This window comes from Sphaeramia orbicularis, chromosome 12, assembly GCF_902148855.1.
Source record: "Sphaeramia orbicularis chromosome 12, fSphaOr1.1, whole genome shotgun sequence".
Lineage (NCBI taxonomy): Eukaryota > Metazoa > Chordata > Actinopteri > Kurtiformes > Apogonidae > Sphaeramia > Sphaeramia orbicularis.
The window spans coordinates 74,087,301-74,106,660 of record NC_043968.1 but is presented as its reverse complement, the minus strand read 5'-3'; the positions used below and the strand labels follow the sequence as shown (position 1 = coordinate 74,106,660).

The 19,360-nt window shown below is 35.9% G+C and overlaps 2 protein-coding genes across 2 annotated transcripts in view; both read left to right on the top strand.

The window, feature by feature from the left end:
* prlra (prolactin receptor a) overlaps positions 1–14,470 on the top strand; it is a 92,446-nt gene extending 77,976 nt beyond the window's left edge. The window contains exons 10-11 of the mRNA XM_030149338.1: positions 8,715–8,720; positions 14,459–14,470. The gene's annotated coding sequence lies outside the window, so the exon portion shown is untranslated. The remainder of the gene's footprint in view (positions 1–8,714; positions 8,721–14,458) is intronic.
* agxt2 (alanine--glyoxylate aminotransferase 2) overlaps positions 1–19,360 on the top strand; it is a 34,597-nt gene that overhangs the window by 2,950 nt on the left and 12,287 nt on the right. The window contains exons 2-7 of the mRNA XM_030149340.1: positions 3,692–3,780; positions 6,317–6,507; positions 8,640–8,763; positions 8,879–8,973; positions 9,218–9,311; positions 14,226–14,319. Coding sequence (XP_030005200.1) covers positions 3,692–3,780; positions 6,317–6,507; positions 8,640–8,763; positions 8,879–8,973; positions 9,218–9,311; positions 14,226–14,319 — 687 coding nt within the window. The remainder of the gene's footprint in view (positions 1–3,691; positions 3,781–6,316; positions 6,508–8,639; positions 8,764–8,878; positions 8,974–9,217; positions 9,312–14,225; positions 14,320–19,360) is intronic.

Here is a 19,360-nt window from a genome sequence, read left to right as displayed (position 1 = left end):
TATTGTTTTAGTCAAGTTATAATAACCACACATACAACTCAGTGTCTTTATTAAGATAAAGACACTGACACTATATCTACAGCAATTAAAACAGTTTACACAAATATAAAAATATAATGTAACATCTTTTTTGTGCAGACAGTATGACATTAAATTATCTCATGTTTTAATCCAGGTTTCAGGCCAAAACAATTGTAATGCCAGGGATACTTTTGTCACAGGAAGAGAGATGATAGTGAATTTTAGTCACCTAATTTGCAGATTTTTTAGGCTAAAAAGTGTTCATCTTCAGTTTAAAAATACAAAATGATGTTGGGAATATAAACTGCTCCTTCTACCCATATTCTGAAGCTACAGACAAGGGTTATATTGTGTCACTCTGTTGCACAATGTGGGGTCAAAGGTGGACTGAATGTGGGTAGAACGTCAACTGGCTTTTACTTCTGCACAACATCAATATGTACATCATATGTAATGATTATATACGACATTTATGTACTTAAAGGAGGGATATTTTGCTTTTTTAAATGGAATTCTTCTTTTTTAAACATTTCCCTGTGGTCTACATAAACTGTAAATGCTCTGCTTGGGTCTGAATTCTTCAATAATTCAACTCCACAGGTCCGTCTTCAACCCTGTTTATGACTAATGACATGAAAAAGGTCATTTTGAGCGCTGGCCCTTTAAATGCAAATGAGCCACTTTAAGCCCCGCCCCCTCCAGGTTGTTGGCTGTGCTTTCTGTCCTGTTCAATGATTTGAGTTTGTTAATACAACCAACAACTGAACATTTTCGGTAATCGGCTCGAAGTTTGGACATATTTACCTCCGCCAAGGAGGTTATGTTTTTGCCAGAATTTGTTTGTTTGTTTGTCTGTCCGTTAGTGTGCAACATAACTCAAAAAGTTATGGACAGATTTGGATGAAATTTTCAGGGTTTGTTGGAAATGGGATGAGGAAGAAATGATAAAATTTTGGTGGTGATCGGGGGTGGGGGGGCCCACGGGGGGGGCCACTGATCAGCCTTGGCGGAGGTCTGCGCTCTCCAAGTGCTTCTAGTTTGTTTGTTTGTTTGTTTGTTTGTTTGTCTGTCCGTTAGTGTGCAACATAACTCAAAAAGTTATGGACAGATTTGGATGAAATTTTCAGGGTTTGTTGGAAATGGGATAAGGAAGAAATGATTAAATTTTGGTGGTGATCGGGGGTGGGGGGGCCCACGGGGGGGGGGGGGGGCGCAGACCAGAAAATTTCATCAAAATCTGTCCATAACTTTTTGAGTTATGTTGCACACTAACAGACAGACAAACAGACAAACAAACAAACAAACCCTGGCAAAAACATAACCTCCTTGGCGTGGGGGGGCCCACGGGGGGGTCCACTGATCAGCCTTGGCGGAGGTCTGCGCTCTCCGAGTGCTTCTAGTTTCAGTATGGACTACAACCGCTGCTGCTGATAAACAATTATGTCGTACTCGGAGAAATGTTCATCGGAAGTCTTGACCTTATATGTACAAATGTCGTGATGTAACTAGTTATAAAATATAACAAATTAAGAACGAATTGAAACAGGTTGTAGAAATCCACTCAATTTTTGCCAGAATTAATATAAAGATAGCTTTAGATTTTGGGAGGTTTCAGAGCAAGAGTACACATTTTTTTGCATTTATCTGAGGTCATCATTAGGTCCATCCTAAGGGGAAATATGTCTACATTTACCTTTTATTATTGGGTCTAAAAAAAAGGCTGGAAAAGTGCCAGATACCAAAATGAACCCAGTTTCATAGAAGCATCCAAATGTAAATGTTGTGATGTAACTACACTCAAGGAAAAAAGAAACGCACCATTTTCATTTTCTCGATTTTTTCAGAAATATGACAGTTATTGCAAAATTGCAAACTGCAATGAGTTCAGTACTATTCTGAGTCCAAATGAAATGATTATTTTCCTGGTTCCGATTGATTGATTTTGATTAGCAATAAGAACTGTATTTGTGTATTCCTCACCCATGTCTGCTCATGAGTGAAACTCACAGATGAATTGGACCTCTCTTCAATTGTGCACAACCATTCCCTATAAAAGACACCAAAATGGAGCAAAAACACATTTGTCCACAATGCCACCACTACTGCAACCGGAGAGAGATTGGGCCTAAACCTGTCACGGAGATGTGACAGCTGACTGGCGTGGTCCTGTGCAGCGGTTGTAACACGCGGTCGACCAGATCTGGGACGGTCGTTGGAGGAGCCAGTGGTGTGGTAACGCTCAGCAAGGCTTGAAGCATGCCAATGGCTCCATCTCTCTCCGGTTGCAGTAGTGGTGGCATTGTGGACAAATGTGTTTTTGCTCCATTTTGGTGTCTTTTATAGGGAATGGTTGTGCACAATTGAGGAGAGGTCCAATTCATCTGTGAGTTTCACTCATGAGCAGACATGGGTGAGGAATACACAAATACAGTTCTTATTGCTAATCAAAATCAATCAACTGGAAACAGGAAAACAATCATTTCATTTGGACTCAGAATAGTACTGAACTCATTGTAGTTTGCAATTTTGCAATAACTGTCATATTTCTGAAAAAACGGAGAAAATGAAAATGGTGCGTTTCTTTTTTCCTTGAGTGTAGTTATAGATGTAACAAATTAAGAAGAAATTGAAACAGGTTGTAGAAATCCACTCAATTTTTGCCCAAATGAATATAAAGATAGCTTTGCAGCAGCTGGAGGGTTCAAATTCAAACTGTATGAACTATTAGGGTCCAAATACACAAATAAATGAACCACAGACTAAGAAAAACTCAAAACTCACCTTTTCAGAATAGCCTACCCCCCATAAGCTCTAATCTCCATTCTACTACTTCATTTCTATATATAGTAATTATTTGTTTTAATTTGTTTTATTTCTTTGTATTTTATGGATTGTTTGTTTTATCTTGTTGCACAGTGTCCTTGGGTGTCTTGAAAGGCACTTATAAATAAAATGTATTATTATTATTATTATTATTATTATTATTATTAAAAGTGGGTTTAGAGAAATATGAGCCCTTTAAGTAATAGCAACGACACAAAAATGAACAAACCCAGTTCAAAAACAGCTGAAGGGAAATATCAATATTTTGGCGTTGTCCTTAATGCACAAAGAGTGTGTACAAATATTGTCCATGAATAATAATCAGTATTTCATGATGACAAAAAGAATGTTTGTGTGCATGTTGTAGAATAAAATAAGATGCTCTCATTGTCTGTACATTAAGAGCATGGACAGGATGCTTTTATATTTATGTCCCTGAAACTCCATTTAGGGTTAGGGTTAGGAGGGCTAGGGTGGTCTCACATTTTCTGTGTGTTCAGAACCAAACCAGGCAATTTTCTTGTGTTTATTTGCTGGTCTGAATAATATGGTCTGAAGATGGGGGTATTTTTATCTGATTAACTCTGTGGGCTTTGGATAGAAGGCGAGACAAGGCAGGTTTATTTCTATAGCACATTTCATGCACAAGACAGTTCAAAGTGCTTAACATAAAAGATTAAAAGCATGACAGCAGGGAAGCAATAAAAAGTATAGGCATGAAAAAACAACAAAAAAAACAACAACAGATAAAAGATAAAAACTTTAAGCATAAAACATTATAGTCAGGGCCTAGAGTTTGCCGTATAATAATTGTCTCCTGTAAACTATCTCCTTCATGATGTCACAGGTCCATTATGCCAAAAGTCAGCTTTAAAAGACCCGTCCTCAGACCTCCCAGAAATGCCCCCGTGTGATTTCATACCAGACAAGTACAAGGTAAGAGTCGGGAGTTCTCCAGACATACGGTGTCTCTTCTAATGACGTCTGTGATGAAGATAAAACATAAACACTGGTTAACCTTTGTGTATGTCAGATATAGAGATGCTCCACACAGCCCATCTGTGTGTGTCACAGGTGTCAAACATACGGCCCACGGGTCAAAACTGGCCCTCCAAAGGGTCTAACCTGGTCCATGGGATGAATGTGAAATTTGTTAAGATATTAACAGTCATTTTAGTTCAGGAGCCAAATTCAATCTTAAATGGGTCAGATCAGTAAAATCCTCTGATAATAAACTATAAGTAACGACAACTCCAATTTTTTCCTTTTTGTTATAGTGTAAAAAATAAAATTACATGAAAATGTTTACATTTATAAACTATCCTTTCTGAAAAAATGTGAACAACCTAAACAAATACGAATAACATGAAATGTCTAAGAGAAGCAAGAGCAATTTATATAATACTCTGCCTGTTACTAAATGTTTTGTGTATTTGTAGATCCACTGTGATCTGTAAGTTGTAATGATCATGTCTAAATGAGAAGCTGATGCATTGTGGGACGGATCTACTAAGATCCCAATTTGCTTGTATTAATTTGCGTGCGCAATCTAGAATTTTGCCTGTGGGGTTGATTTACAAAGATTGCTTGCGCAAATGACAACAGTTGCAAATGTGTTAGAGACCACCCTATTTAAATGAGGATTTTGCATGTGCTACTGGTTGTTGTCATGGAGGCAGTACAATGGAAAAACTGCTCTAGGATACACCAGCACTATTGGCAACAGTCAGGGGTGGAATGACCAGTAGGACATTCTGTCAAAGTCCAGAACAGCCGTCCCACCGACGGCCGACTGATGTGGTGAATCAGAAAAAAATCTGATCAGCAATATTAACGGCCGTCCCACTGATGGCTCCAGCTGTCTGATGTGGTGACTAAGGGGGAAAAGGAATGTGGAGTTTTCATGATGATGATGGCTACATTAAAAGTTAATGCAGTCCAACCTGCCATGTTTGGGGCTGTCGAAATGAATGCATGAAATACCACAAACGGCAAACAAATATGGAGTAAAAGCACCACAAGGACAGGTGATATGTTTTAATGAGTGTTTCCTTATTCATTCTAAAAATGTTCCCACAAGGGTGAAAAATGCATTCTCTGCATCTTGTTTCATCATTCTGATGTCTCCCTCTTGTGACAATAACCACTTCCATGTGTGCGCAATTACGCATATAAACCATTTGCACCTCCCTTTGAGACGTGGTAAATGTAGACGCAGTATCTATCAGCAAAATTGCTTTTGGGTTTGATAAATCACTTTGTTTGTGTTAAATTAATATATTTAGATGTTCTCCTCTCAGCACACGGACAATTGTGTGTAAACGCCTCATATTTCATATTCATCGCAGCAAACATACTAACTGGATACAGACACACTATTTTGCACCTTTGAAAGACGCAACCCTTACTGCACACTGTTAGTAAATCAGTTTGTACATTTTTTTTGCGTGAGCAATGAGTTTGCACCCCTTTTTTAATATACGCAAACCTTTAGTACAGGGCTGTCAAACTCATTTTGGTTCAGGAACCATATTTAGCCCAATTTGATCTCAAGCGGACCAAACCAGTAAAATAATGACTTAATAAGCTATAAATTATGACAAATCCAAGTTTTTCATTTTGTTTTAGTACAAAAAACTCCAATTAAAGAATGAAAATATTTACATTTTACAAAAAGATCATTTGAAAAATTTGCGCAATTTTAACAGTATTATGCCTGGACTTATTATTTATACATGTACATTTACATACAGTGTTCCATAAGCATTTGGTAACAGGCAGAATGTTGTTAAAATTTTGGAGTTTGGAACTAAAATTTGAAAAATATCTACAATATTCCATCTCTTATTATTAACACAACTACAGATCACAGTGGATCCATAAATGCACAAAACATTTAGTAACAGGCAGAATATTGTTAAAATTGCACATTTTGGGTTGTTCATCTTTGTTTCTATTTATGTATTTATTTGCGTTTTATTGTGAAAAAATAGTTTTGCAAATGTAAATATTTTCACAGTGTAATGTTATTTTTTTCACTTAAATTTTTTACAAAGAAAATGTGTAGTTGTCATTATGTATGGGTTATTGTGTTGTTATTTTTACTGTAGATCACATTGGTCTGTATGTGGAACCTGAACCAAAAGGATTTGGACAACCTGGACTGTTCAGGTTAATTTTTGCACTTTCATCCCGCGGGCTGGAATGGAACCTTTGGCGGGCCAAATTTGGCCCCCGGGCCACATGTTTGACACCTGTGCTTTAGTAGATCCAGCCCTATGTTGTTAAAATTGCACTTATTTTTGTTAGTAAATTTCAGTTTTTTCATGTTATTCACATTTTTTAAAGGATAGTTTGTAGATGTAAACATTTTCTTGATGTTATTTAAGTGGTCCAGCCCACTTCAGATCATACTGTGCTGTATGTGGCCTGTCCTGGTGTTTGTTGAACTCATGTGTGTCTGTTTATCCAGGGTATGTCAAAAGAACGAATGATGCAGATCCGCAAGCAGAACTGCAATCCCATGACCATGAAGGTTACCAGCTATAAGACCCCAGCGTTTATCCATCAGGGACACATGCAGTGGCTGTGGGACGTGGATGGGAAGCGTTACCTGGACCTGTTTGCTGGTGTGGCTACTGTCAGTGTGGGCCACTGTCATCCGTAAGGTCCATTTTTCTGTTTTTCTTCCTGGTGCTTGGTTGAAATACTGCATGACGTGACGTATAGTGGTTTTAATATTTTGTACTGGGTGAATTATGTTAAAGCTGCAATAATCCTGCATTGAAAGTCAGCAGATTCGATAATATTGGATAACATCTTATCAATTAAACATGTGCATTACAATTTACAGATCGTAGTTGATCTACAAATGCACAAAACATTTAGTAAACAGGTAGGGGTGTAAGAAAATAAAGATTATTCAATAATATCGCGATATTTCATTTCATAGTACTGTATCGATATTAGGATTGTCTCTGTTAACTCAACAGTGATTTTTTTGTTTGTAAGTTGTTGTTTTTTTTTTTGTTTGTTTGTTTTTTTTAATCAATTGCTAGAAATTTCAGGCAACCCCATTTGAATTCCAGGTGACCGTACATGAGGTCCCGACCCCAAGGTTGAAAAACACTGCACTATGTTCTAAATGTTTGTGTTGTAAAATCTCAAAAATGAAAGAATAAAAAATAAGTAAGTAAATAAGTAAGTAAATAAGTAAGCAAATGAGTAAATAAGTAAATAAGTAAGTAAATGAGTAAATAAGTAAGTAAGTAAATAAATAACTTAGTAAGTAAATAAGTAAGTAAGTAAGAAAGTAAATAAGTAAATAAGTAAGGAAGTAAATAAGTTAACAAGTAAGGAAGTAAATAAGTAAGTAAATAAGTAAGGAAGTAAATAAATTACTAAGTAAGGAAGTAAATAAGTAAGTAAATAAGTTAATAAGTAAGTAAATAAGTTAATAAGTAAATAAGTAAGTAAGTAAGAAAGTAAATAAGTAAATAAGTAAGGAAGTAAATAAGTTAACAAGTAAGGAAGTAAATAAGTAAGTAAATAAGTTAATAAGTAAGTAAGTAAGTAAATAAGTAAGTAAATAAGTAAATAAGTAAGGAAGTAAATAAGTTAACAAGTAAGGAAGTAAATAAGTAAGTAAATAAGTTAATAAGTAAGTAAGTAAGTAAATAAGTAAGTAAATAAGTAAATAAGTAAGGAAGTAAATAAGTTAATAAGTAAGGAAGTAAATAAGTTAATAAGTAAATAAGTAAGTAAATAAGTAAGTAAGTAAGTAAATAAGTAAATAAATAAGGAAGTAAATAAGTTAATAAGTAGGTAAATAGGTTAATAAGTAAATAAGTAAGTAAGTAAGAAAGTAAATAAGTTAACAAGTAAGGAAGTAAATAAGTAAATAAGTAAGTAAATAAGTCAATAAGTAAGTAAATAAGTCAATAAGTAAGTAAGTAAGTAAGTAAATAAGTAAGGAAGTAAATAAGTTAATAAGTAAGGAAGTAAATAAGGAAGTAAATAAGTTAATAAGTAAGTAAATAAGTTAATAAGTAAATAAGTAAGTAAATAAGTAAGGAAGTAAATAAGTTAATAAGTAAGGAAGTAAATAAGTAAGTAAGTTAATAAGTTAATAAGTAAGTAAATAAGTTCATAAGTAAATAAGTAAGTAAGTAAATAAGTAAGTAAGTAAACAAGTAAATAAATAAGGAAGTAAATAAGTTAATAAGTAAGGAAGTAAATAAGTAAGGAAGTAAATAAGTTAGTAAATAAATAAATGTCCCTGTATCTCACTGGCATGTTCTATCCAGAATCAGTCCCCAGTTGAATGGGTGAGGTTGTCAGGTTCTGTCTCTGTGTTGGAGTCCTGTGGTCTGGATCCCAGTAGAAGTGGGTGGTACTGTGACTGGGGGAGAACTTCACTTATTAAATCCAAGTCCATATATGACTTCTATCAGTGATCAGTAGGAACTATAGTGATATCTGGAACCATTTACATTATAAACCATCAAAATATGGACCATTATAAGTAAAGCCACATTTTTAAAATTCTAAATTCCTCAAAACTGTGAACAAACTTTGTAGAGCTCATCCCGAGGAAGCTACATATAGAATTTGAGATGAATCCGACCAGTAGTTTCATCAGAGAAGATGTTTGAAGACACTGCTAATGAAGACGACGACACACACAGAGCCTTTAGAATAACTCATGGACAATCGACCAGTGAAATAAATAATAGATAATAATAATAAGAGTGAACAAAGATGCTAATTGTGGTTGTATTTCTAATTGAGTACAGTAGGGTGACAGAAGCTGCAGTGGACCAGCTGAAGAGGCTGTGGCACACCACCAACATCTACGCCTACCCTCCCATTCATGAGTACACTGAGAAACTGGCCTCCCACCTTCCTGATCCTCTGAAGGTACTGAGAACACTTTGTATCCTCATCATCTAAGGCCCATGAACCAGGACTGAAAGGAAATGAAATGTCGTCTTCTTCTGGTCTGGTCTGCCCCCCCCCCCCCCTTCCCAAACAGGTGATATACTTGACCAACAGCGGATCAGAAGCTAATGACCTCGCTATGCTAATGGCTCGCCTTCATACAGGCAACTATGACATCATTACATTTAGGTACGAGGATTTATTTTATTTTCTAATAAATTGTGAATAGATTTGCTCATATGCATCATAATTATATGTAAACAGATGTTTTTTGGTACTTACCCAAGAATAATATTACTGGTCAAGGCTTCAATATAAAGTGTATATATTTTACAGCCTATTTTTTTTATTGGTCTAAGAATAATTTTAATATAGTTTGTTCATGTTTGAGTGGCTTTACTTTATTTGAAATGTTTTCATTTGTTCTTTGCAGAGGTTCATACCACGGCGGCAGTCCACAGACAATGGGCCTGACCTCCAACTCAGCGTACAAGTACCCCATCGCTAATGGTTTAGGCTGCACTAATGTACGTGTACAGAACAGTCATACAAATGCATCATCTGTCCATCTGATATTTTTGTCCAACTGATTTGTAACAGTATTCATCAGATTCTGTTCAAATTTCACACACGTTCTTTACCAGTGTAGTGCACAGTTTGTTGCCAGAACCAATTTCCTTTTTTTTTTTTTTTTAAATTTCTGACGATATCAACTTTTCAACTCAAACTCATTGCACATGCAAAAAAAAAAAAAAGTACAAACTGATTTACTAACAGTGCGCACTGAGGGCCGGATCTACTAAGATCCCAATTTGCGTGTGTGATGTCTCTAGTACAGAGGCTGAACCCAAATGCAAGACCAGTAGACAGACGTGAAGTCGAGTGTGTTTACTGAACACTTTAACAATGGAAATGACACAACACAGATTAATTAGTGAATCTGCGGAGCCGCTGTGTCTGGGCCATGGGAGGGATCAGCTGGCAACCAGCGTGGCCGAGCCGGGAAAAACCCAACGGAACCCTGACTAGGAATAAGCAAAGGGAGGTCAAAAAACAGGCCAGGTCATACACGGGAGAGCAGATCAAAAGGCAACGGTACATGAGGGACAGGCAAAGACTCACGGTCAGTAATCCAGGCGCAGGGTCGAAACACAGGTAATCGGTGGAGGCTGAGGTACCAAAGGGAGTAGGCAGAATCGGAGTCGGGTAAACAAACTAGGTCATTGACGAGCAGGCAAAACAGGAACGGGCAGAATCGGTGGTCGAAAGACGAAACGGGTCAAAACAGGCAGACAGACTGACAGGATCCAAAACGCTGGTAAGTGAGCACACGAGTGTAGAACACAAACTGGCAAACAAACACGGGAAGACACAGGGTTTAAATACACAAGAGGGCAGGAAGACAAGTGGACACAGGTGGAACACATCAGGGTGGAGTCAGGTAATCAGCACAGGTGAAACAATCAGGGAAGGGAAGTAAAGACACCAGACATGACACATGAGGGAAACTTAACAAAATAAAACAGGAAATGACAGACAACATAAAAGACAGACATAGTCTGGGAGCCGACATGACAGCGTGTAGTAATTTGCTTGTGCAATCTAGAATTTTGCATGTGGGGTGTGACCACGGTTTGCGGGTGATTTACTAAGATTGCTTGTGCAAATTACAACAGGTGCAAAGTCTTGCAGACCGCCCTATTTCAATGAGGGTTTTGCGTGCACTACTGGAGACAATACGCTGTAAAAACTGCTGTGGGATAAACCAGCACTAATGGGAACAGTGCACTGAATGATCCAGAGGCACGGAAATGTAAAGTTGGAGGAGTTTAGTCATAGAAGGTATTGCATGACTCAGTCATTCATTCATTTCTTTTTCATTTTAAAAGTGTGTGTGTGCGTGCGGGTGGGTGGGGGGTTGTATTTGGATAGAATGACTGTCAGGTGCACATAATTTTGTCACACTGTAGCCCAGGGGTCTTAAACTGGTGGCCGCAGTATGTGAATTTGTGGCCCCCCACTTGATACCAAAGATTAATGTTAGCGCGGCCAACAAGTTTTTTCTCACAGGATCTTTTTTTTGTGGGGGAATTTATTTTAAAAGTAATTATTTATAGCTACTTCTTACGTTCCCTTTCATTAATGTTGATGTTCGGAATTCCGATGCCCATGAACGCACCTCGCATATGCGCCATTAGTGAAGGAGGACGTGACAAGTAAGTGACATACAAACGTATCCTGTCCCAGTCATGGCTTTTTCAAAACCTACTGTGAAGAGAAAGATTAGCGACGAGCACAGACAATTCCAGGAGAAGTGGGAGATGGAATATTTTTTGTTGTTAAGCACAGGAGGACCCCGACGGGTCTTATATGCACAGAAAAAGTTGCAGTGCACGAAGAATACAACATCAGACGTCATTATTGAACTCGGCATGATGAGCATCTGCAAGACATACTGAGGGTCTCCACTGCTTCCTCCCTGAAGCCAAATGTGGCTCATGTGTGCAAGAGGAAGAACCGACAGACGTCTGGGAGCAACAAGTAACCAATGGAAGCCTGTTCTGAAGGAACGTTCATGTTTGAAGAAATGTTCATGTTCAGAAGAAGTGTTTGTGTTCAGAAGTGTTCTTGTTGTGGAGTACTTGATGCGGCCCAGCCTCACCCAGACTCTACCTCCAGCAGCCCCCAGGTAAAAAAATTAAACAGCAAAAAATTCAGATGCAAAAAATTCAAAAGCAAAAATTCAGATGCAAAAAATTCCGAAGCAAAAAATTCAGATCACACATCCAGGATACCAGGGATAAGCAATCGATTCTATCTCAAGTCAAACTGTCACCCAGCCAATTGAGTTATGTTAGGTTGGTCATGTGACACTGATGCAGGAAGACAGTCAGCGCAGATGTGTGATCTGAATTTTTTGTACCTGAATTTTTTGCATCTGATTTTTTTGCATCTAAATTTTTTTACATCTGAATTTTTTTACATCTGAATTTTTTGCATCTGAAGTTTTTTATTCTAAATTTATGAACATAGTTAAATTAAGAGACACAAAATTCAGATACTTAATTTCAGTGCAAAAAAAAATTCAGATACTTAATTTCAGCGCAAAAAAATTCAGTGCAACAAATTCAATGGCTTTTATAATTCAAAATCTGATGAGACAGATTTACTTCCATAGGGGCATATGTCTCAGTTATTTTTTCTTCCGTCATCATTTCTTTGTCTCCTAACCGCAGCCATGTGTGCGCACTTACACACCCAACCCGTTTGCTCCTCCTTTTGAGACGTGTTAAATACAGACACAGTTTCTATCAGCAAAATTGTTTTCAGGTTTGATAAATCGCTTTGCGTGTGCTAAATTAATATATTTACATTTTCTCCTCCCAGCACACACACAACTGCATGTAAACGCCCCATATTTCATATTCATTGAGGCAAACGTACTAACTGGATGCAGACGCACTATTTTGCACCTTTGAAAGACACAACCCTTATTGCGCACTGTTAGTAAATCAGTTTGTACATTTTTTTGCGTGTGCAATTAGTTTGCACACGTTTTAATAAAAAACCTTTGATAGATCCGGCCCTAAGGGTTGCGTCTTTCAAAGGTGCAAAATAGCACCTGTAAATATAATGTATAATGTAAATGTAAATATATTAATTTAGCACACGCAAAGCGATTTATCAAACCTGAAAACAATTTTGCTTATGTGTACGTGACAGTCATTCCAAACTAGCCCCCTCTCAGGCACATGCACACACACACACACACACACACACACACACACACACACCATGTTGAGCCGCGTTATGTAATAAATTCCCATTATGTAATAAAAGTTCAAAATGTAATAAGAATGTCACATCATCTTGTAATAAAGCCACATTATGTAATAAACTGACGCATTTTGTAAAAAACTACGTCAATGCGTTATGTAGTAAATTTTTTCGCATGTATGTAGTAAGTTATTACAGTTTGAGAAATTTATTACAATTATTACAATTTATTACAGTTTCTCCAACACTTGTTGCTAACACCACCTTTAGAAAGAAAAGATTTTAATGGGGTTCTGAAAAATCGTATTTTAACCTTCCAGTCAAATTCCTTCCAAAGCTGACCCCCCACCCCCCTGTGACAACCAGAGCAAACATTTCCCCAGATATCCTCATCCAATATTATGTTTAATTCCAGTTCCCATTGTTATTTTATGTGCTGTGTACTATCTGAAAAATCTAACAACAGCTTCTGATATATCAAGGACACTTGTTTTTTCATTACACCATCATTTTCAATCAAACTGATAGTCATTCAATCATCATTCATCGTTTGCACCCAAACACACACACCATTAAAATGAAAAAAATGAATGAATGAGTCATGCAATACCTTCTATGACTAAACTCCTCCAACATTACATTTCCTTGCATCTGGATCATTCAGTCACTGTTCCCATTAGTGCTGCCGTATCCCACAGCAGTTTTTCCAGCGTATTGTCTCCAGTAGTGCACGCAAAACCCTCATTTAAATAGGACGGTCTCCAGGACTTTGCATCTGTTGTAATTACCTCCGCCAAGGAGGTTATGTTTTTGCCAGGGTTTGTTTGTCTGTTTGTCTGTCCGTTAGTGTGCAACATAACTCAAAAAGTTATGGACAGATTTGGATGAAATTTTCAGGGTTTGTTGGAAATGGGATAAGGAAGAAATGATTAAATTTTGGTGGTGATCAGGGGTGGGGGGGCCCACGGGGGGGGGGGCCACTGATCAGCCTTGGCGGAGGTCTGCGCTCTCCGAGTGCTTCTAGTTTGCACAAGCAATCTTAGTAAATCACGCGCAAACCGCAGTCACACCCCACACGCAAAATGCAAGACTGCGCAAGCAAATGAATACACGCAAATTGGAATCTTAGTCGATCCGGCCCATTATCCTCAAATATGTGTGGATAACTGGTTAAATAGTAGCTGTTATTACCTCCGCCAAGGAGGTTATGTTTTTGCCAGGGTTTGTTTGTTTGTTTGTCTGTTTGTTTGTCTGTCCGTTAGTGTGCAACATAACTCAAAAAGTTATGGACAGATTTGGATGAAATTTTCAGGGTTTGTTGGAAATGGGATAAGGAAGAAATGATTAAATTTTGGTGGTGATCGGGGGTGGGGGGGCCCACGGGGGGGCCCATTTCCAATAAACCCTGAAAATTTCATCAAAATCTGTCCATAACTTTTTGAGTTATGTTGCACACTAACGGACAGACAAACAGACAGACAAATAAACAAACAAACCCTGGCAAAAACATAACCTCCTTGGCGTGGGGGGGGCCCACGGGGGGGGCCACTGATCAGCCTTGGTGGAGGTCTGCGCTCTCCGAGTGCTTCTAGTTGTGCATTAATTATGGGTGATTTGTACTGTCAGAATAATCCACCTGACTGAGTTTTGTGCCTCCCAAACAGACCATGTGTCCTGATGTGTTCAGAGGTCCATGGGGAGGAAGCCACTGCAGGGACTCCCCCGTGCAAACAATCAGAGACTGTGGATGTGCACAAGGTAGGCATACACACACATCCTGGAAATAACACACTCCTTTGTCGTTGCTCATGAACTGGAAAATTTAGGACTATTGTACAAGTTTTTTTTTTATTTTTTATGTATTTATTTTCCTTTTTTTTAACCCTTTCATGCATAGTGGTCACTCCAGTGGACAGTTCTTCTCCAGCTGTTCTCTTGTTTATTCATGGGTTTTGTTGTTTTAATTCCATATCAGCCAACACAGTGGACACTTATGCACCATCCCATACACTGACATTCATACCATTACTGTAACTTTCTTGTTCTTTTATCTAAATCAATTGCTAATTGTTATTCGACTGTGATTAACAGAGTTTTTTTTTTTTTTTTAACCCTTTCATGCATAGTGGTCACTACAGTGGACAGTTCTTCTCCAGCTGTTCTCTTGTATATTCATGGATTTTGTTGTTTTAATTCCATATCAGCCAACACATTGGACACTTATGCACCATCCCATACACTGACATTGAAAACATTAACTTTACTGTTCTTGATAAACCCGATCTAACCTGTTCAAGAGTAAATCAATTCCTGGTTATTGTTATTAGACTGTAATTAACAACAAAAGTTTTTTTTTTTTTTTGCATATTATATCTATGAAGTGAGTAATGGCTAGTATTAGAGTACGCTACAAACAAAAAATTAAGGATATTTCTTTTTTTTTTTTTTGTCATTTTTTTGTCATTCTTGCCATTTGTAAATAAAACTATGTCTGGTCATTAAAAAAAATATGTTTCAATTCAGTTCACACAAAAAAAGTAAAAAGCGTTGTGCAAGAATTTCAACAACAAAAAAAAAAAAAAAAAATAGCCCAAAAATTACAAATATCCATAACTTTTTGTTAGTCGTGTTTGTTAAAATGTGAGAAAACATCAAATTAGCAGCATTTAACCCCTTTCGCCCTATCAGCCCGCCGAGAAAATTATATTACTATTCATCTACTATAAAAATATAATAAATCAGGACAATGAAAGTTTGTTTCAACTTTTGCTCAAAGTTTAGACCCTAATGTTAATAAAAGTACATCAAAAGTGTATTTTAGTGCAAACTTTAATGTTCAAACATGATTTTTAATCTTTGTGGGGTGAAATATACGCTATTAAAAATCTCGAACAATTAATTTATGCATATCATCGTCAATCCAGACGAAAAAAAACAGGCGAAGATAAAAAATTCAAATTTCTCTTTTAGTTTGTTACAGTTTACTCAGGCATAGTAATAGATACAATATTTTAGACAATGGGAATAGATTCTGTGAGGTCTCTAAATGTCCATAGACACCAAGAACATCCATATGAACCTTATTATTGTGAAGTAATTCTTCATTTACTTTGGGTATGTCTTTTTAGGCGTTTTTCCCCTGAAAATATGGTCAGGATTAAACAGGTTAATGTTTTAATTTCATAGTTTTCATACAGTATATCAGTAAATACATGTTTCGTTGCCTCAAAAATTAAACACATGGTGTCCAACTTGGTAGACATTTTTGTAACTCCATGAAAAATAGCTTCATAAAAAAAAAAAAAAAAAATTACATTGTTTTATTAATGCCCAAAGAGGAATAAAAAAAAATATCTTGATTAATGTTCTCATAATTCATACATGAAAGGGTTAAACAAAAAAGTTTTTTGTTGCTTTTTTTTTTGCATATTATCTGAGTGAGTAATAACTAATATTATAGGATGTTCAAATGTGAGAAAACTTCAGATTAGCAGCATTAACCTCCTGAGACCCAGGAAAGTGAAAATTTTAGCTTTTTTCCATTAAATGATTGTCTTGATTTGAAACTACATAATGCAACAGTTTTTTTTTGTTTTGTTTTCCGAGACCTTTTTTAAAATTATTATCATGTATTTATATTTTTTAATGGAATGTCCTTTGCAATGGACAGCATTTTTTAAGTGAAACTGTCAAACTTTTGTCCCCTACAGAGGACAAAAATGCATTGCTGAGTCTCAGGAGGTTAAAAATGTTTTTATTTCATAGTTTTCACACAGTATGTCAGTAAATGCATGTTTCTGAGCTTAAAAAATCAAATGCATGGTGTTCAGCTGAGTGAACATTTTTGTAACTCTATGAAAAATAGCTTCATAAAAAAAAAAAAAAAAAAAAAAAAAAAACAATCACATTATTTTTTCATGCCTACAGAGGAATAAAAACACTCAGGAAAAAAATCTTGATTTAGGTTGTCATAATTCATGCATGAAAGGGTTAAACTTGTCTTGTCCACCATCGTAACAGCAGAATGGTAGTCTGCCTGCTTTTGATGCTGAACTAATTTGCTTTGCCAAGGGGAACTTCATAAAGTTATGAGGCTCCCCTTCATATTCTACTGTCTTTATTTTGAGTTTTGTTGAACCACATTTCGATGCCGGACCTGACATGAAGGAACAGGGGAGAGGAGAAGAAAGGGGGAGAAGAGAAGGAAAGAGTGAAGGGGGGAGAAAAAGGAAGAAGAAGGTGGTGAAGACAATATTAATAATAACAACCATGGTGATAATTATAATGGTAATAATAATAGAAGAACTGAGTAACCTGGGCAGAAAGACGAAGAGAAAAAGAAAATTAAAAGAAAATAAGTAAGACATATTAACCCTTTCATGCATAGTGGTCACTCCAGTAGACAGTTTTTCTCCAGCTGTTCTCTGGTATATTCACAGATTTTGTTGTTTTAGTTGCATAATCAGCCGACACAGTGGACGCTTATGCACCATCCCATAATACACTGACATTCACACCATTACTGTAACTTTGCTGTTCTTGATAAACCTGATCTGCTCTAATATGTAAATCAATAGTTAATTGTTAGATTGTAATTAGCAAATTTTTTTTAAAAAACAAAAAATATTTTTTTTCATATTATCTCCATGAACTAGGAAGATTATTACTGTTATTAATTATTTAAGGAGAAAGGGTGGGATTTTATAAGTTATGCTTCTTCTCACTTCTTTTCGAGTACATATCATATGTCTTCTCTTTAAGTGTTTTGTTTATTTATTTTCTTCTGTTTTGACATTCATATTTGAAATAAATACATCAATCAATCGATCAAATCAATCAAGTGAGTCCTAACTAGTATTAGAGTATGTTAACCCTTTCATGCACTGTCCACTCCAGTGGACAGTTCTTCTCCAGCTGTTCTCTTGTATATTCATGGGTTTTGTTGTTTTAGTTCCATATCAGCCAACACAGTGGACGCTTATGCACCATCCCATACACTGTAATTCAGATCATTACTGTAACTTTACTGTTCTTGATAAACCTGGTCTGCAGTAACATGTTTGAGTGTAAATCAATTATTTGTTAGACAAGAAGGTTTTTTTTTTTTTGCATATTATCTCCATGAAGTGAGTAATTACTAGCATTAGAATATGTTAAAATGTGAGAAGACATCAGATTAGCAGCATTAAAAATGTTTTTATTTCATTGTTTTCATATCACTTTCTGATATTGGGTTTTAAACACGTTTCTTTACTTCAAAAATTAAATGCATGGATGTTTTTGTAACTCCATAGAAGAAAAAAAAAAAAACTCAACCGCATTGTTTTTTTCATGGCTAAACACTGACGAAAAAAATCTTGACTAAGGTTCTCATAATTCGTGCATGAAAGGGTTAAAATGTGAGAAAACATTAGATTAGCAGCATTAAAAATGTTTTTATGTCATTATTTTCAAATCACTTTCAGATATTGAGTTTTAAATACATGTTTCTGTGCTTTGTTTTTTCATGCCTAATGAGGAATAAAAGCACTGAGGAAAAGATCTCAACAAAGGTTCTAATAATTTATGCATGAAAGGGTTAAATGAGAAATATAAGAAAAGAAAATATGAACTGAATATCACAAACAACAGCATACAACTGTTTTTATTAGTGCAACATACTAACCTCGGTTTTAAATGTTGTTTTATTTATTTATTTTGTAATGAAGGTTTGTATTTTGAGTACGTACTGTTTTCATGTAAGATGACTAGAATATATAGTAGTATTAAAGGAGTATATATAGCATTATAGTAGTATTTTCTCTGTATGTGTTTAAAAATGTTAAAATGTTAAATGTTAAAAAAACACCTTGGATTCTTTTGGTTAATTTACAGAACATACATAGCAGTGGATGTAGAGTTGATAGCTCTATTGTCTATTTTACTGCATTGAAAATCATCAGGATCTATTCATTTGAAAGATCTTTTACCTAAAAAAAAAAAATTTGAAAAAAAATTGAAAAAACAAATGTAAATGTTTATGCTTGTATGTTGGTCAAAGTCCGCATTGATCATTTACCTGTTTGAAACTTTAACCATTTCCAGGAATTTTAACCCATAAAGACCCAAACATCCACCATCGACCAAAACCATCTACTGATCTAAACTGTTTAATACCTGTAGATCCACTAATCCTATCAATACATGTAAATAACTGGTGTAAAATACAGTTATTCATCTTTTCATGGTCATCAGATATGACTCATTTGGACGTTCAGAGGCTCCGTAGTTACCGTGGAAACACCGTCATCTTCTGCAACATTGATTCACCAGTAAAACCTATGGGGTTGGATCAATGACAGTGGATGGACACACTGGGTTTATGTTCAGTTCATGAGAGATTTTACTGTATAAGTCATGTTTTCTCTGTTTCTGATATAATAATATTTGAATTTCCTCTAAGCTTCTATGAACATCTACATGAAAATACTGGACTTTCACTGAAAAATACAAAATGCAGAGGATTTTATTATATTAAATAGTGATAAATAACATAGTAAAGGTTAAATCCACTTCAAAAATAAAGTCACAAGTCTGTTTGATAAAATACGCAGCAGAAAGTACAGGTGTTTTTCTGACGACTTCTAACTTTTATTCCCAAATAGAAGTAAAATAACAAAGTATAATGTTGTGTGAAGTAGCACAGTTTGATCTGTTTTGTTTGTTTTTAAAGGTTAAAGTCTGTACTTTTAGTTTTAAGTTCACAGAGAAACTATTAAACTTAAAGTCTCAAAAAAACAAAACGTCTGAAGCTTCTGAT